At 50.1% G+C, this 26770-nt stretch overlaps 1 protein-coding gene across 2 annotated transcripts in view; it reads left to right on the top strand.

Annotated features, from left to right (window-relative positions):
• Positions 1-18426: 18426 nt before the first annotated feature.
• LOC112546380 (ecto-ADP-ribosyltransferase 5-like) overlaps positions 18427-26770 on the top strand; it is a 28738-nt gene continuing 20394 nt past the window's right edge. Inside the window, exons 1-2 of one of the 2 annotated variants that reach the window (XM_075919668.2) lie at positions 18427-18598; positions 20409-20741. In XM_075919668.2, the coding sequence (XP_075775783.2) occupies positions 20679-20741 (63 nt within the window). In that variant the 5' untranslated portion in view covers positions 18427-18598; positions 20409-20678. The remainder of the gene's footprint in view (positions 18599-20408; positions 20742-26770) is intronic. The other variant, XM_075919669.2, reaches the window with a different exon arrangement.

A 26770-nucleotide genomic window follows, 5' to 3' on the forward strand; every position in this document is an offset into this window, starting at 1 on the left:
AGCCCTGGGCAACACCAGGTACATCCGCTAGCCTGTATTTATGGAAAACACTTCCTATTGGAGGGGCACCCCTCCTGCCAGCACCTAGGCCCGGGTGCCCAGCCTTCGGGTGCAGCACGGACACTGCAGGGCCCCTGCTAGCGGGGTGTCAAACCAGGAGCCAGGACAGGGTCCAAGTGGCTGGAAGGGCCCTACCGGAGCCGGGAGTGGGGGCTGCACCTCAAGACACTGGCCTGAGTGGTGTTTAGTTGTCAGGTGTCTTTCCACACTCGATTTGTGGTGTGGTTGAAGCAGCACCCGCCCAGCCTGCAGTACTGTGAGTAAAGTGTGTGTCTTGCGCATGGTCCTGTTACACATCCAGGAATGGTCTCTCTGGTTCCGTAGACATGGGTACAGATTCCGTGTCCCTGGTCTAGATGTACACCCTGGCGTTGGACTGTATTAAACTGTACGTGATGTGATAGGGCCTGTGGGCCGTATAACTGTATCAGTGCCCTGCCTTTGCTAGTTGTTGTTTGTCACCCCCCCGCCCCAAATGTTGTGTCCTCTGCAAAATTTACCCGCAGAGATTTAAAAGTTTCTTTCAGCCACCGATCAGACTAAATCACTTGACACAACTTGGTTTCCAAGCAGAGATGAAAGTGAGCCGGGACGGGCCAGTGACATTAAATCTTTTTAATGTCACTGTCCTGGAGCCCAGAGATTTAAAAACTGCGGCTACTGCAACATCCCTGTGGCTTCTGGTCACCATGGCAACAACATCCATGAAGGGTGGCTGGGGGCTTCTCATCCCCAACCCCACCCCTTCTATAGGCCCAGAGGCCCTCCACCTCACACACCTTGCCAAGAACCCCAGAGTACTAGTAAGTCCCAGCATTTCCTTTCACCCCTGTTCCCAAGAAATCGTATTGATTGGCATTGAAGATAACTAGAAATTAATAACATAGGACTGAAAGGGGCCTAGAGAGAGCTGCTACTCCAATCCCTTGCCCTCACAGCAGGGCTATGTATTATCAGACCATCCCTGACAGGTGTCTGTCTAACCAGCTCTTAAACATCTCCAGGGATGGAGATTCCACAACCTCTCTTGGCAATTTATTCCAGTGCTCAACCACCCTGACAGTTTGGAGGTTTTCATTTCATATTTCCATTCTTTACAGAGGCCCCTAATGCTCAGCACCTGAGGAAGTAGCCAATAGTGTGATTACTTAGAGAGTTACTATAAAAGGAGGCAACATCAATGAATCTTCCCTCCCCAAAACAAAGAGAAGTCGATGCCTATCACTTGGATCATCCCATGTACCTGTTTAAACCTAGCAGTCTACAGCCAGATTCCTAGGGGAAGAGGTAGAAACCACGTCTCTGGGGCCATTTGACAATGGATGCAAAGAGCACTGGAAATGGTTTAGGAATAAAATAAAAATAGCTTAGGACACAATTCTGCATAGTGCCCTGGGGCTGGACTAGATGGAAGGTCATCGCATGATTCCATCTCCTAGCAATGATTTTATGTCAAAGGCCTCTTGCTGCCCCCATCTGAACCTGGCCTGACCCTCTGCCTTCTGTGGGAAATAGGTCAATGGAGGGATGATAGGAGTTACTATAGAGAACTTTCTGGGTGTCTGGCTGATGAGTCTTGCCCACATGCTCAGGGTTTAGCTGATCGCCATATTTGGGGTCGGGAAGGAATTTTCCTCCAGGGTAGATTGGCAGAGGCCCTGGAGGTTTTTCGCCTTCCTCTGTAGCATGGGGTACAGATCACAGCTAGAGGATCTCTGCATCTTGGGGTCTTCAAAGTATTTGAAGGCTTCAATATCTGAGATATAGGTGAGAGGATTATTCTAGGAGAGGTGGGTGAGATTTTGTGGCCTGCACTGTGCAGGGGGTCAGACTAGATGATCATAATGGTCCCTTCTGACCCTGGAGTCTATGAGTCTATGAAACAGTCTAGGTTCGTAGAACAGATCTGGAGAAATCCCGTGGAAAAGTTACATGAGAGTTGTTCTCATCAGCTTGTCAGCTCTACTGTGCATAGGACAGAAACTTCCTGTACCTTGGCTCAGAAGTTAAGCAGGAGGGAAGAGGAAATGCCAATCGCACACAAATTAACAGATCTTTGGTTTCTCTCTTCCCTTCCTGTGCGTTGTGACCCACAAGCTCTGTATCGTGTACCTGATGTGGCGATATGAAAATTTTTAAGCAGTTTCCAGTTCTCAACTGTGAACAAATCTCTCATGAGTGATTCACACCATCCTATGATCTTCTACCGTTACTTCTGTTAGGTACTCTAGCCTTTTCCCCCCTTTGCCCTAGAGTAAACATTTCATCCTTAGCACAGAGATGTCTCCGTTCTGCAAGCTAGTTCTGTCAAAACCAGGGTGGCTGTCTGTTTGCACTGAGACCGTGTCTACACTGCAAAGTTACGTTGACTTTGTGTCAATCGACATCAAGCCTCCAATTTAAGCAGGTCGATCTTGCGTGTCTACACTATACTCACTGCGTTGGTGGAATACATCCTCACTATCAGGACTTGGGTCGCTACAGAGAGCACTGCATTGTGGGTAGCTGTTCCACAGCATGAGTAGCCATGTTGAATTTTGGGTTGGGCTTGCAGTGCCTTATGGGACCAAAACATTGGTGCAGGTGATTATGGGAACATGGCATTAGCCTCTCATCACGCTCTTACCTCCCTCCTTCCCTGCCTCCCTGAAATCAATGACAAACCAGGCAAGTCTTTTCTGTGCCTTTTTTGGCAAGCCTGGGATACCTCTTCAGCTGCAATAGCAGGAAAAGCATGGACCCCGCTCTGCTGTATCCTGTTGTTGTGAGCATCACAAACGCCTCACATCTTATGTGTTACCATGACACAGGAAACAAGCACCGGCTGGTAGGGCCACATTGTTAAGGGGGGTACGGGATGACGAGCAGTAGCTGCAGGACTTCCGCATGCTGTAATATGACGGGTTCCGGGGTCACTGCCGAGAGGGTCAAAACAGGGTGAGTTGCTTAGAGACAGGGCTGTTTACAGCCCAAGCCTGGGGTCCTTCATTATAAGGCACCAAACCAGTCACCCAGAGCACTTCTGTCCGCCACACTGGCCAGCAAGAAGTCTCACAATCAATCCCCTAGACCAAGGGTGGAAACTCTCAGGTCTGGCCCCCGACTTGCTTGGATACAGCCCCCAAGGCTCAGCTCCTCCGCCCCACACTGGTACTCCAGCCCCCCTTCTGCCCCACAACTGGGCTGGAGCACACAGAATGTAGTAGCCTGGGTCTGCCTAGGCTCTGGTGTATGAGAGGAATGTGGGGAGAGTCTTTCTCCTTTTCAGTTTGGGGCCACGTCTGTGAGGATTTTTTTTTTTTTTTTTTTTTTTTTTTTGCTTCTCACTTGTGACTGATTTTTCTCTGGGTCAGTGGCCCCCAACTCAAAAAAGATTCCCCACTCCTGTCCTAGACACTCCAGCTTTTCCTGTGTGCCAGCCTGTGCCACCCCTTGCACTGACGAGAAGTTATGAAAATCGAGCTCTCGAAACCCAAACAGGTTATCATAGAATCATAGAATAATAGGACTAGAAGGGACCTCAAGAGGTCATCGAGTCCAGCCCCCGCCCTCAAGGCAGGACCAAGCTCCACCTACACCATCCCTGACAGATGTCTATCTAACCTGTTCTTAATTATCTCCAGAGAGGGAGATTCCACCACCTCCCTTGGCAATTTATTCCAATATTTGACCACCCTGACAGTTAGGAATTTTTTCCTAATGTCCAATCTAAACCTCCCCTGCTGCACTTTAAGCCCATTACTCCTTGTCCTGTCCTCAGAAACCAAGAGGAACAAATTTTCGCCTTCCTCCTTGTGACACCCTTTTAGATATTTGAAAACCGCTATCATGTCCCCCCTTAATCTTCTTTTTTCCAAACTAAACAAGCCCAGTTCATGAAGCCTGGCTTCATAGGTCATGTTCTCTAGACCTTTAATCATTCTTGTCGCTCTTCTCTGTACCCTTTCCAATTTCTCCACATCTTTCTTGAAATGTGGCGCCCAGAACTGGACACAGTACTCCAGCTGAGGCCTAACTAGTGCAGAGTAGAGCGGCAGAATGACTTCACGAGTTTTGCTTACAACACACCTGTTGATACAACCTAGAATCATATTTGCTTTTTTGGCAACAGCATCACACTGTTGACTCATATTCAACTTGTGGTCCACTATGACCCCTAGATCCCTTTCTGCCATGCTCCTTCCTAGACAGTCGCTTCCCATCTTGTATGTATGGAACTGATTGTTCCTTCCTAAGTGGAGCACTTTGCATTTCTCTTTATTAAACCTCATCCTGTTTACCTCTGACCATTTCTCTAACTTGCTAAGGTCATTTTGAATTATGTCCCTATCCTCCAAAGAAGTCGCAACCCCACCCAGTTTGGTATCATCCGCAAACTTAATAAGCGTACTCTCTATCCCAATATCTACATCATTGATGAAGATATTGAACAGTACGGGTCCCAAAACAGACCCTTGAGGAACTCCACTTGTTATCCCTTTCCAGCAGGATTTAGAACCGTTAACAACAACTCTCTGACTACGGTTATCCAGCCAATTATGCACCCACCTTATCATGGCCCTATCTAAGTTATATTTGCCTAGTTTATCAATAAGAATATCATGCAAGACCGTATCAAATGCCTTACTAAAGTCTAGGTATATGACATCCACCGCTTCTCCCTTATCCACAAGGCTCGTTATCTTATCAAAGAAAGCTATCAGATTAGTTTGGCATGACTTGTTCTTCATAAACCCATGCTGGCTATTCCCTATCACTTTATTACCTTCCAAGTGTTTGCATAGGATTTCCTTAATTACCTGCTCCATTATCTTCCCTGGGACAGACGTTAAACTGACCGGTCTATAGTTTCCTGGGTTGTTCTTATTCCCCTTTTTATAGATGGGCACAATATTTGCCCTTTTCCAGTCTTCTGGAATCTCCCCTGTCTGCCATGATTTTTCAAAGATCATAGCTAAAGGCTCAGATACCTCCTCTATCAGCTCCTTGAGTATCCTGGGATGCATTTCATCAGGACCTGGTGACTTGCTGACATCTAACTTTCCTAAGTGACTTTTAACTTGTTCTTTGTGAATCCTATCTTCTAAACCTACCCTCTCTCTGCTTGTATTCACTACGTTAGGCACACCTCCAGACTTCTCCGTGAAGACCGAAACAAAGAAGTCATTGAGCATCTCCGCCATTTCCAAGTTTCCTGTTACTGCTTCTCCCTCCTCACTAAGCAGTGGGCCTACCCTGTCCTTGGTCTTCCTCTTGCTTTTAATGTATTTATAAAAAGTCTTCTTGTTTCCCTTTATGCCTGTAGCTAGTTTGATCTCATTTTGTGCCTTTGACTTTCTAATCTTGCCCCTGCATTCCCGTGTTGCTTGCCTATATTCATCCTTTGTTAGTTGTCCTAGTTTCCATTTTTTATATGACTCCTTTTTTATTTTGAGATCGTGCAAGATCTCCTTGTTAAGCCAAGCTGGTCTTTTGCCATATTTTCTATCTTTCCTACACAGCGGAATTGTTTCAAAACAGGAAAGGTTCTTCTGATCCCAAAGAACCAGCCACATTCCCAGGCCAATGTATACCTGAGATCTTGCCCAAAAGAGCCCCATGCCCGGTGCGATTTTGGTCAGCGTTTCCTCTGCTGGATCGGAACTCTGCCTGCATCAACTCTTCTCCCCACACAGCAATCAGATCCACCACTCTGGGGACTCCCTGCCTTGAGACCCCACGATCAGCTGTGCTGGTGAGTGGTCCACCATGATCAAAACAGGAAAGGAACATTCTCAAATTCCCGGGGGCTTTAATAAGGGATCAGCTGTTTCCTGTGTACCTGGGCTGGTGTGCAGTGGAGTTGAAAGTGCTCTCTACAGCGGTCTCAGCAGAGTATTCTGGGATACCTCCTGGAGGCCAATTCATTTGAATTACACCATGCCATGTCTATACTATGCCCATGTCCACCCGTGGATGCTGAATCAAATGCTGCACCATTTGAAGGACAGAAGCTGTCTTTACAGGCCACTCAGATCAGCAGAAGAGACATTCATTAGTGTAGGCACATTCATTAATAGAGCAACTTAATGCGGCTTATGGTGACCTATGTCTGTAGTGTAGACCAGGCCTTTGCTGGTGCAAGGAGAAACGAGTAACAAACAATTCTGTGATGTGTCTCTGCCCCAGTCTCTTCATTTCCTGCAGACTCCCTGAGTCTCAAAACTGTTACACAGATGCGTCTGTAAACGGAAATTCAGCCAGCACACACGCCTGGAAAATGTGCTGCTGAATTAAACAACCGTTTGCCTTAATGTGGGAACTGGGTGAAGTGGGGCACCTTGACAGGAAGTCTATGAGAGCTAATATGGCGGGGTGCTTCTGGGAGTTATGGGGCTCTACAATCAAATCCGCTGCTCTGGATTCCGAGGGTCGGGAAGGAGAAGGCCGGGGAATCCAGGCAGCTGGTGCTTAGTATGGGGGACTTTGGTGTGGCAACATTCTTTGCCTGTCTGATCTCATGGGGCGTTCACTGGGGCCACCGAAGTGTTGTGTGATCAGTTTTATGGAGTAGTAAAGCCCAAAATGGCGGGCCAGAGGTAAGTCATGGTGTATAATAAGGATAATTGCGAGGGGGCCCATTGGTGGCATGAACGTGGCCTTTAAACAGAAGTACCCCATTTTTAACAGAGAGCCCTGGGTTGGGCTGGGGCAACTGGTGAGGAAGGACACGGGGGGACAATGGCCACAAGGCCACAAGGCCACCCCCCTCATAACTCCTCCCATGCCATCAGGAGAGGGCAAGGACAACAACTCGCCTCCGGCTCAGGCCCTGCCTCTGCCCCACCTCTTCCCACGCCCTGCCTCTGCCCCACCTCTTCCCACCCCTGCTCCACTCCCGACCACCTCTTCCTCCCATTGCTCTGCCCCTCCCTGCCTCTCTTCCCAGCTTCTCCCCCTGAGCAACAAGGCCTAGGGAACTAGCAATGTGGGTCAGGCCCAGTAACAGGGAGCGGGGGTGGGGGGCAGGGAACAGCGAGATGTAATCCCAGCCCACTCCCTTGGCTGCTGGCCATGTTGCGCTGCTTCCCAGCTGAGGGCGATGGGGGGGGGGGTCCTGACCCTTCCCCAAATGACATGACCGGCAGGCATGCTCCACACCCCGCCCCCCTCAACTGCCTGTAAGTATGAGGGAGCCAGGCCCCCACTGACACTGGGCCCTTGCTCCTCCCACACCCCCATGGGAGGGCATGTAGCCCCTTGGGTCCCTCTCACGCGCCCGCAGTGTGTTCTGCACTGGGTGACATCTGTTGAGGCCCAATCTGGTTGCTCAGTAGGGAGGATTTTACAAGGTGCCTCACAGATCTAGGTGCCCTAGTACCTTGGTGAAACGGGCTTCGGGGTGGTGGAGGACTCCGATGGTTCTGCCTTATCACCAAAGTGTTTCCCTCGCTGGAGAGCACGTCGGGTTTGCCATTCTGGCCTCCTGCAATAAGAAATGAATTTAAAGCATGAAAAAAATGGGGAGCATCAAACCTTCCCCTTTGGCCTAGCATCACACATGCCCCGTCCGATGTAAATCCCACAATTTTCTCCACAGGGCACTTGTTTTGGTTGTTTTCCAAACAGTCATTGACAGTTGCCTTGAGATTTTCAGCATTACGGGGTTCAGCCATGTCAATTAAGCTCAAACACCGGCGTGAATTTCCCTTGCGTCAGCATTCACAAAACGATAGTAAAAGCTGACTCGTGGCACTGGGGTCGGTATGCTCTTCCCATACCGTGCTCACAAAGGGAGCATTTACTGTGGCTTTAACGGTTTTGCCATACAGGTAGCCACTAAACCCTCAGGCTTTCTTGCCACAGCTCCGGCACGGCAGTGCTGTCTTTGAAAAGGAGCAGATTTGGGGGCAATTTTTTTGGTGGTTTCTTTGAAGACGACACCTGTTGTAAATGGCAGTTTGGTTTTTGCTCAACTGTGGGCTTTGCATGAATCTTTGACATCCCTGTTCAGAAAGTTTGTCATGGACTTTATCTAGCTTCCTCTTTTTGCATGGGGCTCCTCGATGAACTTGTCCTTCTCTACGCTCAACATGTTCAAATTCATGGACATTTTTGTGTGTGAGGGAGAGGGGCACTTCTCAACACATGAGCGAGTGACAGTTGACTTGAGATGTTTCATGACTTGGCCACACCTTGCGCGCTCCCTAAAACAATTGTGGTAGTAAGAAGAGAGGCCGTGTGGCAGAGGCCTAGGATGAGGCCTGAGGCCTGGATGACAGTAATGGTCAAAACTTGCTAATATAAAGCCAAGTGAAGTTGTGAACAAGAAGCAGGCCCCTTCTCAGAATCTGACAAGAACAGGGCTGGTTGCCAGAAGCAACCATTGCAATAGCGTTAGTTGTAAGAATATCTACGCAAATATAACTACCACCAGGCAGATTTGAACATAGGACCTGTGGAGCCTAGGGTAGGAGTCTTGACAGCTTGAGCTATAAAACCAGCTGGTTCTCAGCTTAGGCTGTAGAGCTCCCTTGTTCTTATCTCTCGCTGTAAGTGGACTAAGTGCCATTACATGGGACAGCGAACCACACTAGCGGTACGTCTTCACTGCTTCCCTCTTGAGGAAGAGGAAATGCAAATGGAGCGCTCATTAGCAACTTCTCACGCTTCATTTGCATATTCCCTTCCAATGCTTTTTGTGGAAGAGCTTTTTGTGCAAAAAAAAGCAAAGTAGACGGGTCCATTTTGAGCAAAAAACCCCACCCTTTTGCGCAAGAACCTGTAAACCTCATTTTTTAAGGAATTAGGGTTCTTGTGCAAAAGGGTTTTTTTTTTTGCGCAAAACGGTCCCGTCTACACGGCCGCCTGCTTTTGTAGACTGTTGCGCTGTCTGGAGCAGCTCATGACTGTGCATGCCGACCTCAGGGAGACTGTCACAAGGCAAGCCAGACACCCTAAACTGATGGTGTGGTCTCAAAGTAGGTGTCACTGAGCTGATAACAAATGGGAACTCCTGGGTCCCGGTACCAGCCCTACCATAGAGTCCCAAGCAGCACCCTTAGGCTCCCCAGTGTCTCTTGCCATCAAGACAAACAGTCGTTTGTGATAAAAGGTCACTTACACTAACCACTAGGCCTGACTACCAGTGCCTGACACAAAACAAGACTCAAAGGATCACAGTGACTGCAAGGTAAGCAACTGTTCCATCCTTCTCAGAGCTTTCGAAAATCTAACACCCCCTCTCTGTCCTTCCCCTCTGACTTCTGCACTTTGATCATGTGTTTATGTTGCTTTTTTCTCCCTCACTGCCCTCCCTTGGCTCCCCACTTCCTACATTAAGGCCAAAGTTTCATTTTGTTCCAGCAACACATTTTCCAGGCCAGTTGCCCTTACTATGGCTCTGCTGGCTGGCTTCCAGGCTGCAGACACTCCAGGGTGACAGCGGAGTGGGTGCTAAGATGTTTGCTCTAGGGGAAGTTATAAAAAAGCCAGAGTAACCAACAGAGATAACAACAAAGGATCAGGGGATGATTCTTCAGAGATGATGTCTGGAAACTGCTTAAAATGTTCCTTATCTCTACATCTCAGCCACAAGAGACAGGCCCCATGCCCTGCAATACACAGGAAGGGAACAGAAAAACCAAAGAGCTGTGTAATTTAAGCCGGTGCTTTGCATTTCCCCTTCACTCCTGTTTAACCAACTTCCAGGAGTGTGTGTGTGGAAGAGGGGGAGAGAGGCATGAGGGGGTCACCTGCCCCAGATGCTGTAGGTGGGAAGGGCCAGCCAACTGTGTGGGAGTAGTGGGGGCTCCTGGCTCCCGCAGCAAGGGTCCAGCCCCACCCCCTGCAATCATGGGAAAAAGGAGTAAGGCAACTCCAGCTGTTTTGTTCCAGAGGGGAAGGGGAAGGATTGCAGCAGGAAGAGGAGCAATGCAGCTGGTGAGTGTGGGAGGGGGGCAGACACATGCTGCCAGTGCTGGCCCCCCAGCCCTGCTACATGGGCGGTGAGTGACAGTAGAAAGTAGGGCAAGCCCCCAGCCCCTCCCCCAGCCCTGCCCCTGCAGCCTCCCCAGCACCATGGGGAGGTGGGGAGACACCTACAATAGGCATTCTGGGGGCAGAGAGTGGGCGGGGCCAGGCTGGTGGTTTGGGAAGGCAATGTTCCCTTGCCTAGCGTACCCACCGCCCATAACCTGCCACTCCCCCACGCCACCTTGGTGGGCAGGGATGGGGAGAGGCGGGTCCTGAGGCTGAGGGGGGGGTGGGAAGGTTCATGTGACTGGCGCCTCCTCTTCACCCCCCGGATCCTGCTCTCATCAGTCACCGCCTACAGATGTGAACCTGTCTCTGACAGTGACTTTCCTAACACTGCACACCGGTATTTCTACACCAGTGGTTCTCAAACTTTTTGGCCTTCACCTATATCTAAATACCTTATTATTCATATTATTCCAAGCTCCCGGACTTTGTCACGAAGCCCAGTGGGAGAGGATGGTGTTAAAGACCCTGACCTGAAGCCTTGCTAATGGTCGTGGCTTTGTGTGTCCCATGAAATCACTGCTACGTGGCATGAACAGAATCCGGGGGGGGGGGGGGTGAACAACTGCCCAGCACCTGCCTCTGTCTCCTATGGGCCTCTGTGAGGGGATACACTGGGTTGGCAAGTGGGCAGGACACACCCACTTATTGCCTGGGCAGTTTCATGTTGGATTCCCAGAAAGGGGGCGGGGTTTTCCCAGCGCCATCACAAGCCAGGGAGGACCCTCTGTTCCCGGGCTGATCAGGATGAGGTCACATTGCCCTTGTCAGGCTGTAGTTTGACTTTCCCTTGGAACAAACTCACGTGCTGCAGCCGCCAGACCCAGTGACTGGAGACATCCCTAAAGGAGGGGAATAGACCGTTAGCCTGTCAGCTCCAATAGCTCCAGGCCCCAAGCAGCTCGCTCCAGGAAGTTTCTCTGCAGGAGGCAATAAAGGGTCCCTCATTGTTCCTGGGAGCTGTGCTCCGGAGCCTGCCTGCTCACCCACACTGCCTACAATATTCCCAGCATCTCATGGCCCCTGCTGTGAATCCCACTTCAGAGAGAGCCTCGGGGCTCTTGGTCCTACAGTGTGTGCAGCTGAGCTATTGGCCAGCACTGCCCTGGGCAACCACCTAAAGACTCATGACAAACTTTCTGAACTTTCTGAACAGGGATGTCTTCGTGGAGGGGCAGAGAAGAACATTCCTGCAAACAGCCCCTCTGGCCCTCTACAGCCCCTGCTCCAGATCGGCCAGGCGGTGCTGGTCCCAGCCTGCTCCGTTCTGGGGAGCTGACCCGCTGGTGGCGAGGGGGGAAGCAGGTGCAGACTCTTAGCCAAGATGGAATAAACTGCTGTCCTAAAAGTCTCTGGAATGCCTCCTTTGCTAGGATGGGTCTGTCACATTACCGAATTGGAGGGAAGCAGCCAGATCGCTGCTGCACCCCTAGGTGGGAGTGTTGGCCCCAGAAATTGGTATAAAAGGGAGCCATGTGGGGTATTGAATGGGAGCTTGTTGTTTTCTGATCCTGTGTACACCGTTTATGTGAGTATATAATGTCTGTGTGTGTAGGTAGGAATCTGTAATCTGTGTGGAAGCTGAATATTTCTCTGAATGTGGTTAAGCATTGCTATGGACAGGCTGAGTAGTGAAGCCCTGTAGAACAATGGCACTTGATGGGCCAAAGACACACCTAAAGCATGAGGGCGGACACCTAAGAGCTGCCAGCAGAGAGAGGCTGAGGACCAGGTGACCGGCTGAGACCAGAAGAGGCCAGGAAGGAGGTATAAAGAGGCCATGTGGTTGGTGCCATTTTGTTCTCAGCTCAGCACTTCATCCCAGAGGCAGCATTGCAGGGATCGAAGAGCCTGGAAGACCTGTGAACCCATCCTGATCGTAGGATGTGCAATAAGAACTTTTAAGCCAGCAGCTGTAACATCTCTGCTAGAGCCTGCATCGAGAACTGGGAGATTCGGTGCATGTAACGTACTGTACTTTAACAACCTTACTCTCATGATTTTCTTTCTTGTCATAATAAACCTTTAGTTATAGATTCTAAAGGATTGGCCCAGCGTGATTTGTGGGTAAGATCCAGAGGGTAAATTGACCAGAGATCTGTGGCTGGTTTCTTGGAACCGGACAGAACTTGTTCGGGGTAGGTGGGATTGGGTGCTAGGACCCCCCCACCTGTGTATAGGCCCGGGGCCATCTGGGGCACAGATATTGCTGGGGTGTCGGAGGGGTTTTGCTCGTGAGGCTTCAGGCAGGTTGCTGAAGCGCTCTGTGGGACTGGTTTGTGGCCTGTTTGGAGAGGTCACCAGTCTGGGGTGTAAGGAGCCCCAGATTTGAGCAATTCGCCCTGAGCGGGCGCCCTCAGCTGTGCCCAGACACGGCCCGGTCTGTCACAGGGTCCTTCCAGGCTCAATTCAAAGCCAAGATGCTTCTGGAGTTAGGACAAAGATGGAGGAACCCCCAGGGCCCTTTTTATAATCTTGCCCATGTGGAGGGAATCCCATTGTTCTCGCTGTGTGAAATACTTTCCAAAATGGAGTCTGTCACATGAGCAAGTCACTTGTCCATGCCTTTTTTTAGTCAAATAGCTTTTGCCTGCCTGCTGGTCTGCAGGCTCATAGCAAAATTCCTTAGATGTGGATTCCACCACTTAAGGTCCAAAGTCAGTCAAGTACTCCAATTCACTTGACTATCTGCCCTTCCACAATAGGGCTACGGCTACATCGCCCTTTTTTCCCCCCAGAAGAAGTTATGCAAATGATGCTTGCAATTGCATATCTTCTTCTGTTTTTTTTTTTTTTTGCAGAAGAGGTTTTTCCAATATTTGGCCCATCTACGTAGGGCCAAATGTTGGAATAACCCCTTCTTGTGAAAGACCCCTTATTCCTCACAAAATGTGGTTTACAGGGTAGCCTAGGTGGTTAAGACTTGTTGACATCTGCCAGAAGCAAATACTTGGCATACAAGGACAGAACCAATACTCATACATTGGAATACAAAAGTCAGGCATGCATATGAATAGTCTAAACCAGCGCTTCTCAAACTTTTTGGGCTCCGGAATGCTTTACACGCGTAAAAATTTATGCGGCGCCCCAGTGGTCCACTGATTGTATGTGTTGTACCTATCGACGTGGCTACTGCGGTTATTTTGTGGAAGAGGAAATGCAAATAGAGTGTTCATTTGCATATCTCACGCTCTCCTGTGCATATCTTCCTCCAATCCTTTTTGCAGAAAAAGTTTTTGCAATAAAAAGCCCTGTGTAGACGGGGCCATTTGTCGGAAAAAACCCTTTTTGCGCAAGATCCGTTAGTCCTCAAAAATGAGGTTTATAGGTTCTTGTGCAAAAGGGGTTTTTCCCAACAAAAGGCCCGATCTACACAGGGCTTTTTATTGCAAAAAGCTCTTCCACAAAAAGGATCGGAGGAGAATTTGCAAACGAGAGTGCGAGATATGCAAATGAGAGCTCCATTTGCATTTCTTCTTCTGCAAAACAACTGCAATCCAGGCATAGCCTGTGCGGCCTGAGGGGACCCCAGGGAGGGCTGTAAATGAGGTGGGAGTTGAAGGCCGTGTCTACACTGGGAAGATTTGGTGATAAAAGTGCTGTCAACATGCAAAAGCCGTCAAAAGTGAAAACCAGTCAAACTAGTTTTTTGGCCTCCCACTGCTGACATTTGATGGCCTCATGGCTACCCCCCTGTTGACAAAGCCAAGCCATGTGGGTGAGCATCCTGCAGGGCAGTGTTGTGGGAGACAGAGCTGATCCCTGCGCTCCTTTCCCTTGTAGCTCCGTGAGCTCTCCGTGCTGAGGAATGTCAAAGCTGCACAGCTGTCTCCCAGTAGGGTTGCCAGGTGTCCAGTATTCACCCAGACAGTCTGGTATTTCCATCTCCTGTCCAGTAAAAAATTTCATGAAATGTCCAGTATTTTCTGATTTTTTTCCCTGCTAGGAGGCGAAAATGCTGGGCACCTGGCAACCCTACAAACATTCAGCGCCTGGCCTCCCTTCCCCTCCCCCCCGAGTCCACCCCGGCCCCCAACACTCCTCCCCCAGATCCCATGCTTACCTGGTTCCGCAAGGCTGCCAGCACAAAATGACTGCTGGCAAAAAGACCATGGGGAATCAATGCCTCTCCTGAATCTTAGTGCTCAACCTCTCTACTGTTCCTATCCTATTCTAACTGCACTCACTCTGAAAGGGGACATGCTGTTTGAATGCTGTTTTATTATTTATTTGTTTATTTTTGCTTAATAAGTCTTGGAGACCTTTTTTTTTCTTTGCTCAACAACTTGGGTCTCCCCCCTTTTTTTCTTCAACAGAATTTTTTCCCCGGTATTTTTTTTTGGGGGGGGGGAGGTGTGTTCGGTATTTTTGGTTCAGCCATCTGGCAACCCAGCTCTTCCCCTGCGGCAGCTGCCTGCCTGCCGTAATGCTGCCCACTGGTTGCCAAGTGTGTGAATTTCTAGCGGGCTTTTTTTTAGCTGTCAGATAAAGGAGGCAGAAATTTATTTTCTGAGGCGAACGTGCTGCCTTTCTCCCACCAGAGGCCGCTGTGGCAGAACAGCTGGAGGCTGACTGGTCTGGGGGGTGGCAGCAAACAGCTGGCTGGCGGATGCATGTTTTCCTCAAAAGTCACAGCAGCCTTCTTGGAACCAGGCCAGGCGGCAGGGTGGGCCACACAGGACTCCCGAGGCTCCAGACAGGACACATGGAGAGGGCAGCTTTGGGCACAGCCATATGGACATTTCAAGATGCTGTGCTAGGGGCACATAAGGTTTAATCCAGCCTGGCTTGCAGCAGAATCCTGTAGCCTGCACTGCAGGGGAGAAACAAAAGACAGGACTATGCAGCACTTTAAAAACTACTTGGGTATGTCTACACTAGCCCCCTAGTTCGAACTAGGGTGGTTAATGTAGGCATTCGAACTTGCAAATGAAGCCCAGGATTTAAATATCCCGGGCTTTATTTGCATCTTCCTGGGCGGGCGCCATTTTTAAATCCCCTTAGTTCGAACTGACTGCCCGCGGCTGCACGCAGCAGTCAGAAGTTAATCCGAACTAAGGGTATGTCTACACTACAACGTTAATTCGAACTAACTTAGTTCGAATTAGTTAATTCGAACTAAGCTAAGTCGAACTAACGGATCCAGACTAAAAAATTAGTTTGAATTAGCGTTTTGCTAATTCGAACTAGCATGTCCACATTAAGTGGACCCTGAATCGGGGTTAAGGATGGCCGGAAGCAGTGCCGGCAGGGCATCAGAGGAGGACTTAGAGCGTGGAGATGGTGTCTCAGGCTAGCCGAGGGCTGTGTTTAAAGGGTCCCGACCCCCACCCCGGACAGACAGTTCTCAGGGGTGCCCCGCTTGCAAAGCAGTCCTGGCTTGGAGTGCCCGGAGTACCCACACTGGGCACATCACAGCACTCGGCCATCAGCCCGGCTGCACTTGCCACAGGCTGCGATCTCGGGAGAGGGGACAATTGGGGGGCTGCAGGAGAGCTTCCACCCCCAGAAGTCCGCAGAGCCAGCCCAGTCCTCCCCATCGGGGGCTCGTGCCCCATTCCTCCCTCACCTCCTTCCACTTACCCTTCCCTAGCCCCTCTTCTTGATGTACAAAATAAAGATAACGTATCTTCCAAAATGGAATCTGTCTTTATTGAACAAAACTGGGGGAGACTGGGAAAAGGAGGTGGGAGAGGGGAAGAGAGAGGCTGAGAGAGGGGAGGGCAACTAAAATGATCAGGGGTTGGGAACAGGTCCCATATGAAGAGAGGCTAAAGAGACTGGGACTTTTCAGCTTAGAAAAGAGGAGACTGAGGGGGGACAGGATAGAGGTCTCTAAAAGCAGGAGTTGGGTGGAGAGTGTGCATACAGAAAAGTTCTTCATTAGTTCCCATAAAGAAGGACTAGAGGACACCAAAGGAAAGGAATGGGTAGCAGGCTTCAAACTAGTAACAGAAAGTCGTTCTTCACAAAGCAAAGAGTCAACTTGTGGAACTCCTTGCTGCAGGAGGCTGTGAAGGCTAGAACTAGAACAGAGTTTAAAGGGAAGTGAGATCAAGTCATGGAGGTTGGGTCCATGGAGTGGTATTAGCCAGGGGGTAGGAGTGGTGTCCCTGCCCAAGGTTTGTGGAAGGTTGGAGAGGGATGGCACGAGACAAATGGCTTGGTCACTGTCTTCGGTCCATCCCTTCCAGGGTCCCTAGGGTTGGCCGCTTTCGGTAGACAGGCTACTGGGCTAGATGGACCTTTGGCCAGACCCAGTACGGCCATTGTAAGCTCAGGGCTCAGAGTCGGGGGTCTCAGTGGACCCCCTTGATTCTCTTGTACACCTGCTCCTGGGTGGCCAGGCTGGCAGCTCTCCTGCCCTAGACGGCCACTTTCCTGTGCCTAGTGCGGAGATCGTGGATGAGGTCCACGATGTCTGCACTAGTCCAGGCGGGTGCCCGCCTCTTGCGGTCTCGGGCAAGCTCCCGGGAGCCGCCAGCCTGGTCTCGGGAAGAGGGGGAGGGCTGGGGGGCATCGGGTGGGTGGCTCGAGCCGTGCCAGGTGCAGGGTCTGCTGGCTGGGTGCTGGCAGGCTTGCACCTGGCATGGGCACCGTAGCCAGCCTGTGCCCCTTTAAGGGGTCCGGGACCGGGAGGGGGGCAGACGAGTTTCCCTGGTGTTGGCCAGAGTGGCCACCAGGGAAACCTGGGGAGGGCTAGCCTCCCACTAGTTCGAATTAAGGGGCTACACACCCCTTAATTCGAACTAGCTTGTTCGAAGTAGGCTTAATCCTCGTGGAATGAGGTTTTCCTAGTTCGAACTAAGCGCTCCGTTAGTTCGAATTAAATTCGAACTAACGGCGCGCTAGTGTAGCGCCTATGAAAGTTAGTTTGAACTAACGTCCGTTAGTTCGAACTAACTTTGTAGTGTAGACATACCCTAAGTCCTTAGTTCGGAATAACTGTTACTCCTCCTGCAATGAGGTCTAACAGTTAATCCGAATTAAGGACTTCGTTCGGATTAACTTTTGATTGCCGCGTGCAGCCGCGGGCAGTCAGTTCGAACTAAGGGGATTTAAAAATGGTGGCGCCCGGGACCATGCAAATGAAGCCTGGAATATTTAAATCCCGGGCTTCATTTGCAAGTTCGAATGCCTACATTAGCCACCCTAGTTCGAATTAGGGGGCTAGTGTAGACATACCCAAGATGATTTATTAGGTGATGAGCTTTCTTGGGCCAGGACCACTTCCTCAGATCATTTGTAAGGGGATGCACCTTAATTCTGACTAGCTGGCTTACGTTCTTCCCTCCCCCACCCCATCCTGTTTCTTTTTACAGTGCACCCGGAATGCCAATGAAGCAACTTCCTGACCACTTCTGTGCCGTGCGCAGCCACCAGATCTTTGTGGATGTCAGTGAAGAGGAATCTTGGAGAGCACGCACAGACTCTCCTGCAATCCTGTGCATCCTTTGCTCTCTCTGGAGCTGCCAGAGAGCTAGTCCCCCAGGTAACATGCTACCCACTGTAGGTCAGTCTGTGGAATTGCCAGCTGGATAACTTCCTTCTGCGTCCCAAAATTCCTCCTGCAGCTTCAGCTGGATGCCGAATTCTTCACTGGGGCTATGTCTAGACTGCAAAGAAAAGTCAGTAAAAGATATGCAACTTGCATATCTTTTCCCACTTTTCTTTAGGAAGAGGATTTCCTGAAATTTGGCCTGTCTACAAGCACGTCTAGACTACTTGCAACTTAAGTATGAATTTGCATATCTTCTTCCGATCCCTTTTTTGGAAGAGTTTTTTTCGAACCCCCCCCCCCAACCAAAAAACAGTGTAGATGAGGTTTTTTGCATGAAAACCCCCTTTTTTGAAAGAACCCTTATTCCTCAAACATGAGGTTTACAGGGTTCTTTCGAAAAAGGGGGTTTTCACACAAAAACTCCCATCTAGATTCCTTTTTTTTTAACTCCTCTGAAAAAGAGATCAGAAGAAGATATGCAAATTCATGACTAATTTGCACATCTTCTTTCGGAAGCCACAGGTAGTCTAGAAGTAGCCTACATGGGTCCAAATTTCGGAAACTCCTCCTCTTCTTCCTCAGAGGATTACAGGGATGGAGAAGAACGCATCCGCTTTTTCAGAAATTGTTCCTTGGATGCGGCATAGCTTTTCCAGAATACCTCCAGTGTCCCAGAATAGCCCTGCAGTCTAGACTTAGCCTGGGTGTGGCTGGAAAATAAACAAACATGACCCAGGGAGCAGAGCCAGGCCAGATGACATCCTCTGGCAAGGAGTTCCACCGGTTGCCAGTGTGGTGCATGATCTTTTCAATCGCATCGTTGGGATTTAGATCAAAACCTTATTGCTAAAGAGAATGAATTGTGAAAGTGAAAGAGAACAGAGACGTTTCTTAGCTGCGGGGTGAGGAAAGCTTTTGTTTCCTGTGTAAATGTTTGCAGCTGAAGCAGTTGCAGCTATTGTATTTGCAGCTTGGGTCAGCAGCCTGCCAGGGCACCACAGCCACTCGGGAAGGCAGGTATAGTAACCTCTTTCTAGTCTTACTCTTCATTAACCTCATTGCAGGTTCTTGTGTTGCCTTCACCCCTAGGCAGGCGGTCAGACTGTGCTTTGGCTCATGATAGAGCTCTGCTTTGGAGACTAAAACTTTCATCTTGCAATGCTTGTCCAGATCAATGTGAATGATGACCCCGTCCTCCAAATCATTTGCAATCCCTCCCCCTTTGGTATCATCTTCAAACTCAATAAGCATACTCTCTTTGGGTACGTCTACACTGCATCCCTAGTTCGGACTAGGGATGCAAATGGAGACGACCGAAGTAATTAATGAAGCAGGGATTTAAATATCCCGCCCTTCATTAACATGATCTCGCCGGCGCGCTAGTTTGAATCCCTGCCGATTCGAACCAGGAAGTGCGCTCCGGGACATGTTAGTTCGGACTAAAGCCCTTAGTACGAACTAACGTTGCTTCTTTTTTCTGAGAAGTAACGTTAGTTCGGACTAAGGGCTTTTTAGTCTGAACTAACGCGTCCCGGTGCGCACTTCCTGGTTCGAATTGGCAGGGACTCGAACTAGTGCACCGGCAAGATCATGTTAATGAAGGGCAGGATATTTAAATCCCCGCTTCATTAATTACTTCGGTCGTCTCCATTTGCATCCGTAGTCCGAACTAGGGATGCAATGTAGACGTACCCTATGCCAATATCTAAATTGTTGATGAAGATATTGAACAGAACCGGTCCCAAAACAAACCCCTGCGGAAGCCCACTTGTTATGCTCTTCCAGCATGACTGTGAGCCATTGATAACTACTCTCTACTCAGCCAGCTATGTACCCCCTTATAGTAGCCCCATCCAAATTGTATTTGCCTAGTTTATTGGTAAAAAAACCATGTGAGACCGGGTCAAATGCCTGACTAAAATCTAGGCTTACCACATCTACCACTTCTCCCTTATCCACAGGAGTGTCAGCCTCGGCTCTTTCCTGCCCCCCAGCTCCTGGCCCAGGCTGCACCAGCCCCAGCTCTTCACCCTTCACAGCCCCCATGCCTGCCCTAGTTCTTTCCCCGCCCTGGTCCTGGACTCCAGGGCCAGGTTGCTCCAGTCCTGCTCTTCCCCACAGCCCCCAGCCCAGTAGCGGGCAAGGGGGAAGAGCTGGTGCCCAGAGCTCCACGGTTCCCAGCCCCCACCTTCCACTTCCACTCCTACCCCCTCCTCCATCCTCCATTCCTACACCCCCATCCCTACAACCACTCCTTCCCCTTCCCACCCTGCCAATCCCCATCCTTCCATCCCTATCACCCCGCCTCCATTCCTACACCTACTCTTCCTCCCCACACTGCCTATACCTACCCTTCCTCCATTCCTACACCCCATCCTTCCCTAACCCCTCCTCTTCCATCCCCACACTGCCTACCCCCTGCCTCCATTCCTATCTACCCCTCTCCCACCATCCCCCTTTACTGCACCCCCCATCCCCACATACCCCCCACCCACTCTACAAACAGGCAACCTAACCAGAAAGGAAACAGCACCAGTGGGTTGGCAGCTAGATGCCTGGCCAGGTTGAGAAAGGGGCATGGGAGTCTATGAGGGGGCAAGGGAGGGGCTGAGGACATGGAGGATGGACAGAGAGAGGGGGGGCCATGCAATTGGGGATGGCGGGGTGTTTCTGGGCACCATCTTTCAGAGGTAGAGTTGCCAGAAGGTTTCAACAAAAATACCGCACACGCTTGACATGACATCACAATCTGCATTCCATCTTATTGAGACAATCCTGGACAGTTCTATTTTCTCATTGATATTTTCTCAATTTGTTTCCCAAACAGAAAGCTCAAATACTGGACTGTCCCTGGCTACCCCGCCCCCTGCTCTGCTGGGTTGGCAGCCACTCAGAACGCTGTTCCAGCAAGTGGGCAGGGAGCAAAGTTTTCCCCGCCCCCACGAGGAGGGGAGACTTCCCAGTTCCTGAGTGGCTCAGCAGATCACAGGGACACAAGCAGGACACTGTTTAGTTTTGTGATGTTTTCCCCCCCAAAACTCCACTGACTTTCCTGGTGGATTCTCCCAGAGCTGCATGGGGGGGAATTGGAACCACCATGAGGTCTCTGCTGATCCCCTTCACATACTTCTGCCTGCAAACCTGGCTGGGAACCGCCCAGGTAAGTGCCTGAGCCTTGCCAGGGGAGCTCTCTGGGTTTTCTTTGCTCAAGGCTGTGTTGGGTGCCAGGTTGCCTTAGACCCACCGACGTGCAGGGCTGGAAGGGACCTCGCGAGGTCGTCTGGTGCAGCCCTCTGGGCTGAGGCAGGGCCTAGCTCACTGAGACCAGCTTTGATGGATTTTGTCTAATCAGGGCCCCTCGTCACCGTCCCCAGTGCCTGGTCGGGGGACGCAGCCTCTCACTGGACTGGGCGCCAGGGCACGGCTCCATCAGACTCCTTGCTGCTGCCTTCCTGGACATCTTCCTACCACAGCCTGTTCCCTGCCTGTCTCCCCTCAGCCTCTCCAGCCTCAGCCTTCTGTCAGGGCTGGACCCGCAGGGCTTCCCCTGACCCCCCAGCGTGATCCCACAGGAACAGAACAATTTCTGTAAACCAAGCTCTGCCCCACTCAGGTTCCCTCCTCACCCTGCAGGAGCCTTCCTGTTCTCCTCAGGTCTCTGAACGTTTTACTGCCCAGGGAGGCACTGCAGACGTCTCCCTCTCTCCCCTCCACTCCCCTCACTCCACTACAAAGGCCTCTTGGGCTGTCCCATCACTGGCGCCGTATCAAAGTCGCAGTCCACTGTGGTGAGTGTGAGAGGGTCCTGTCCCCTCCCTGGGGCTCCCTGCCCCTTTTTCTTTGTTTTAGTCCATTACACCCACGCTTGGGCTGTGTCCAAAGTGTTTATTGTTCACAACCCCCAGTCCCACTCAGACTTCACTGAGGCCCTAGCACCTCTCGGAGCACTCCTCGCCTTCCCAACATGGGGTGGGGATTAGGGGGACCCGGGCCTGCCCTCACCTCTGGGTCCCAGCCCAGGGCCTTAGGGAGGGGGAGATCTCTTTCTCTCCACCTCCTGTGGTCAGTGTGGATGCCACCCAAAACGCACTGACCCACAGGCTTAAAACCCTGCCTTGGGCTTCTTCTTACTCACCCCGTCTCACTCCGGGGCTAACTCATTATAACTCGACCGCGTCCCGTTCTGGACTCTTTTCCCCGGAGGCGTTCGGCCCACTGGAACCCGGACACTCCCCAAGCTCCCTTCCTCCCACCCCCCATCTGGAGGTTGGCCCATTTTAAATCCCACACCCTTGGGGTTGCCCCACTCCAGGGTGCATCCCCGCTGGTACCTCCGCCCCCGCCCCCCCCTTATGGTGGATTCCCCCCGCGGGTACTTGCGAGCGCTGGTGCGCCTGCGCCGGTGTCTGGCCTCAGCGCCATTCCCCTGCCGGCTTCTTCCCCAGATGCCAGAGCGCCTGTGCCGGCATCTGGCCGAGGCGCCATTTCCCCGCTGGCTTCTGCCTCCGGCGGCGCGTCCCGGGCCATATCTCCCAAGTGTGCAGCCCCAGCCGCCGCCAGAGCTCCCTGGGCGCTCACTGCTGTGGGAGGCCGGCGGTTTGGAGATGAGGAGCCTGCCGGCTCCGTCACAGTCAGTTTTACAGCCATTGGATTTTTTAAAAAGCATAAATTTCACAATTTCAGCTTTTAAAATCTGAAATGTCATGGTGTTAGAACTGTAGGGGTTCTGACCCAAAAAAGAGTTGAGGGAGTGTCAAGGTTATTGGAGTGAGGCTGGGGGTTGTGGTACTCCGACTTCTGTATTGCTTCTTGTTGTGGAGCTGCTGTCACAGCTGGGCAGCTGGGTTCCTCCCCAGCAGCCTAATGGGGTGCAGGCTCCTATTAACCTCTGGTTAATCAGGGTGGAGTTTGTACACCACCATTGCGGTGTTGAGTAATTGCTTCTCTAAGCTTTGTCCCAGTGTGACACACAACAGACTGACCCGTCCTTTTCTAGCACAATCGGAGATAAAGCACCTTGTGTGACTAGGCACTGTAGGTCATGCAAAGGCTATACAAAAATCACTGTGTGCAGTGTGTGAGAGACAGTAACAGAAATTGGATGTAGAAAGGGTCAAGGAGGGTAACAGTGAGCAGCCGTATGTGCTGGCTGCTGTAAAGAACAGCAAGGAAACATCACCCTGAATACTTTCTATAGCAACACCTGTGTTCATGATACAGGTTGAACTTCTCTCGTCTGGGACCCTGGTCCAGCAGGACCACTGATGTTGCTAGAGCAGAGAGCCCTGGCCCCAGACATTCAGACTGGCTGGGATCCAGCCAGTCTGATTGGTGGCAACCTGCCAGGCCAATGACCTATGGGTAGATAGCTCTGGGAGCAGCTGCCACCACACGGGGACAGGGGCAAGGAACTCTGGGAGCAGGTGCCGCCCCGCGGGTGGGGCTGAGGAATCCTGGGAGTAGTTGCCACTATGAGGGGCCATGGTTGGGGAACCCTGGGAACAGCTGCTGGCGTGTGCACATGTCAGCTGATGGTCAGGGCAGTGCATGTGTGTGTGTTACACCCAAGTCTTCAACTGCTGAGACACAAGGCCCCGTCGCAGTGGGCAGTCTAGGTGAGACTGACGGGCGCGCCCCAAGAAGTTTACAGGGAGAGCTTATTACACCTCAGATTTCAGCTGCTAGGATACAATTACAACAAGTAAAATGGTTAATATAGTATTTACAATAGAGTGAAGGAATGGACTTAACGAAAGTCCTAGGTGTTGGGCTAGCCAATCTAGCTATGAGGCTTTTTCGTTCTCAGTTACAGCGTGTATTATTTTAACAGCGCCCTTTATAGCGAATGCATCTTGTTTAATTTGTAAGCAGCAAGATTGGTTAATTATTGCACAAACTCCCCCCTGCTGGGCTAAAACTGCATCTAAGGCTATTCACTAATGCCTTCTCCAACTCAGCTACTCCAAGCCAGGCAGGAATGTGCAGGTGAACTGGTGAAAAATCTGTAGGGCGTTCTATAAGGGGGTTCAGGGTGAATCTTCTTGGCATCCGGTGCAGGAAACTTCCAAGGTTAGTGAGACCAGGAGCCATAATGTGGGGGTATACAGTGAGCCCCCCAGGGGCAGCGTGCCCCAGTGAGCAGCGCCCTATTTAATTCAGTGGCAGATACTTGTAGGCTTTCTGCCTGCAAATGAAAAAGAGTCCTGGCTCTTCCTTTAGAATAGGGGAGCAGGGTCCCTTATACCACCCTGTTCCAGTGGGTCCTTTCTTTGGGGTATGGTGGGTAGCACAGTAACTATCATTAGCGGCTGTGCAATGCAAGGCAAGCAGCAAGTCCTGTAGGACCTGATCTGCTGCAAAAAGCTCTGCCCTAGCACACTGGTTTGGGACCGGTGTTAGGAATAATGAATAATGACTGAAGTTTAGGGGAATAATGGTAACATTGCTAGACAGTGGTGTGCCACCTTGGGAGATGTTATATCCCCAGCACCTTAAGGGTTTTTGGTGGGTTGCACTGGGATAGACATCCCAGACTTTTAATTTATACGCTTCCCTGGAGGTTCCTGTTATATACTCCAGAGGTTGACCCCATAGTGTAGGTTGCCATTGTCCATGCCACCCCCAAGTTCCTTTCCCAGAGCCATTCCGAAGATCCTGGTGGCCGGGCTCGTTGTCGTTGAACCAGGCTGGTCCCCATCTGAGGATGTTGCTCTTGTTCCACTAGCTGTTCATGTTTAGGGGAACAAATTCAATCCCTAGTCCCGTGGAAAAGTTCAGCAGTGTACACGTCCAACAGTCCATGGCGCCAGTTTGGATGGCATTCTGGAAAGGGTGTCTGGGAACGGCAGAGGCTGCTGTGGCCACAAGGAACTTTACATTGAGTCCAAACATCATACTGTCGCTCGGATCGGGGTCTGCCACACAACCAAGTTTGATTCTAAAAAAAAGCACAAAGTCAACCGGTCTTGGATACAATCCAAGCCTTAGTTATAGTTATTGGCATCCTTACAGAACTTGAGGTGGTCCATATCCCTTTTCCCTTATAAGTTTGGAGAACACGTGTCTGTGTTCCAAGACTGGGATGTTTAATTACAATGGTATTCCCAGGAGCATATTTGGGAGCCATTATCTGATTGTATTATTTGGGGTCTTGGGAGGAGTGCTGTTGAGCGGTTTAGTCCCTTGATGGTTGACAACCCCGTTGCTAATTGGGTCGGGTAGGCAAAGCCGATTCCCGAGACAATCTCTACTCCAGTCAAAACATATTTCCTTCTCTGTCTGGTGGAGGGTAATGGGCCAATGTAATCAATTTGCCAGTTTGCCTATTACCAGTTTTAGCAAGGAGGGTGGCCTTGTTCACTAAGCCTCATACCTCCTGGTCCTTTTTCTTAAGCATATTCCTGAAAAATCTGAGAGTTGCTTTAACTCTCAGTACCCATCCTTAAGGGAATCTAGCTCTGTCTGGGTACTGAGGGACATGCATTTCTACCTCTCCACTTCTGCAGCAGAGGCTTTTACATTTTTGCAGTTTCATATTTGCATTCTTATAGTCAGTCAATTTGAGGAACACCTCATTTTAGGTTTTCCATAGAAGTCAAGCTGCAGCTGCTTCCCTCTTCATTGGAGCCAAAGGTTTACATATCCACAAGTAGTTAGCCAATTTGTCTTCTAGGTCTGAAATTGTATGGACAGCAGCTAACACTTGATCAGATCAAGGGCTATGCCCGAACCTTTGCAAGATTTTGTTCAAAAGGGGTAACATCCTTTACAAATGCCAATTTCTCAGTCTTCTCTCTGAGAGCCTTCTTAAAAGACTGCTTACATTTTAAACATTTTCTAGTATACCCAACCTCCTATTGGGACTAAAATAGCAATACTAATACCTCCTTTTTTTTCTTTCTTTCAGGGGATAAGGCAACATGCCACATTTATTGAACATACATAGATCAATCAATACTTATCATATGCATATGATATATACATTACACTCATGTACTCTTACACACCCACAAGCACACTCCGTCTTGTTGTCACCAAAGGTTGCTCCCCCTTTTGTATCTGTTCTCACTTTTAACATTGTGCAAACATAAATCCTTTTGGATTCTCATTTTTATGTTTGACTTCTTTTTCCCATCTTTCTTTCTGGAAGGCTACAATTTGAACTTTCTGATCTCAGGTAGCTTGCTGATCAAACTTAGCTATTACCCGCAAAGCTTCTTTGTGCTGCCAGCTAGGGCATTTGCATCACAAAGGAAATTACAACCTGTTGTGGCTTCTGGAGCCTCCACAGCATTTTAATTTGTTTGCAGTTTTACCCCTTCTACAATATACATGGCACATCACAGGAAAATGTGCAATCTTTGTTTACAACACTACTTAGCCACATTAAGCTTTGCATAGGGTATAACTCTTTCTTTATGCTTACAGTTTTCTTGTACCTTTTATTAAACAACTTGGACTGAAATGGTCTTACTGAAAGTAAACCAAACCAATTTGTTTTAAACCTACAAACAAGATTACTGGACCTTGAAAACCACATTTATTTACACTATATATATGTATATTTACACACTGATACACATACATTCTCTCTGAACCTTTCTTACACTATTTCTACATAGCTGTACAACAATTACATTCCCTTTTTATTCATTGGGGTAGTTAAGTTCCAATAGAACTCCCACCCTTTAGAGTTCTTTTGGCAGTATCTATAATCAAATGTACAGATTCGAGTCAAATTTGCCTGGATTATTTACAGACATTCCTATGGAAAAAGGGCCCATTTTTCCTTCAGAATGGCTGCAACCCCCATTCCCCATATGCTCTGTGTCACGCCTGCCTGTGATGTGACATGCACGACACACGCACTCATGCCCTGCCGGGCTCTCCTTGCCCTTTCTGATTGGCCGTGTGTGCTGAGCCCTCTCCTCCAGCTCTTCCCTTCTCTCGCAGCCTCGCCCTCCCACCTCCCCCTGTCCTGCCTTTTGCTACGTCCTTGGTCCGACCCAGCTCCCGCCAGGGGCAGGTCATATGTTCAGTTCTACACATGCCAGCAAAATGGCGTCCTCCATACAGCGCGATCTCCCAGGCGTGGAGCCTGTGAAGTCCCATTATGTGGAAGTCGCCATCAGTGTCTATCAGATGGTATCTTCCATTCGCATTTGGAGGTTGGATGGAACCTTCCCATGG

This window comes from Pelodiscus sinensis, chromosome 1 (genome assembly GCF_052426305.1).
Source record: "Pelodiscus sinensis isolate ZL-2025 chromosome 1, ASM5242630v1, whole genome shotgun sequence".
NCBI classification, from domain to species: domain Eukaryota; kingdom Metazoa; phylum Chordata; order Testudines; family Trionychidae; genus Pelodiscus; species Pelodiscus sinensis.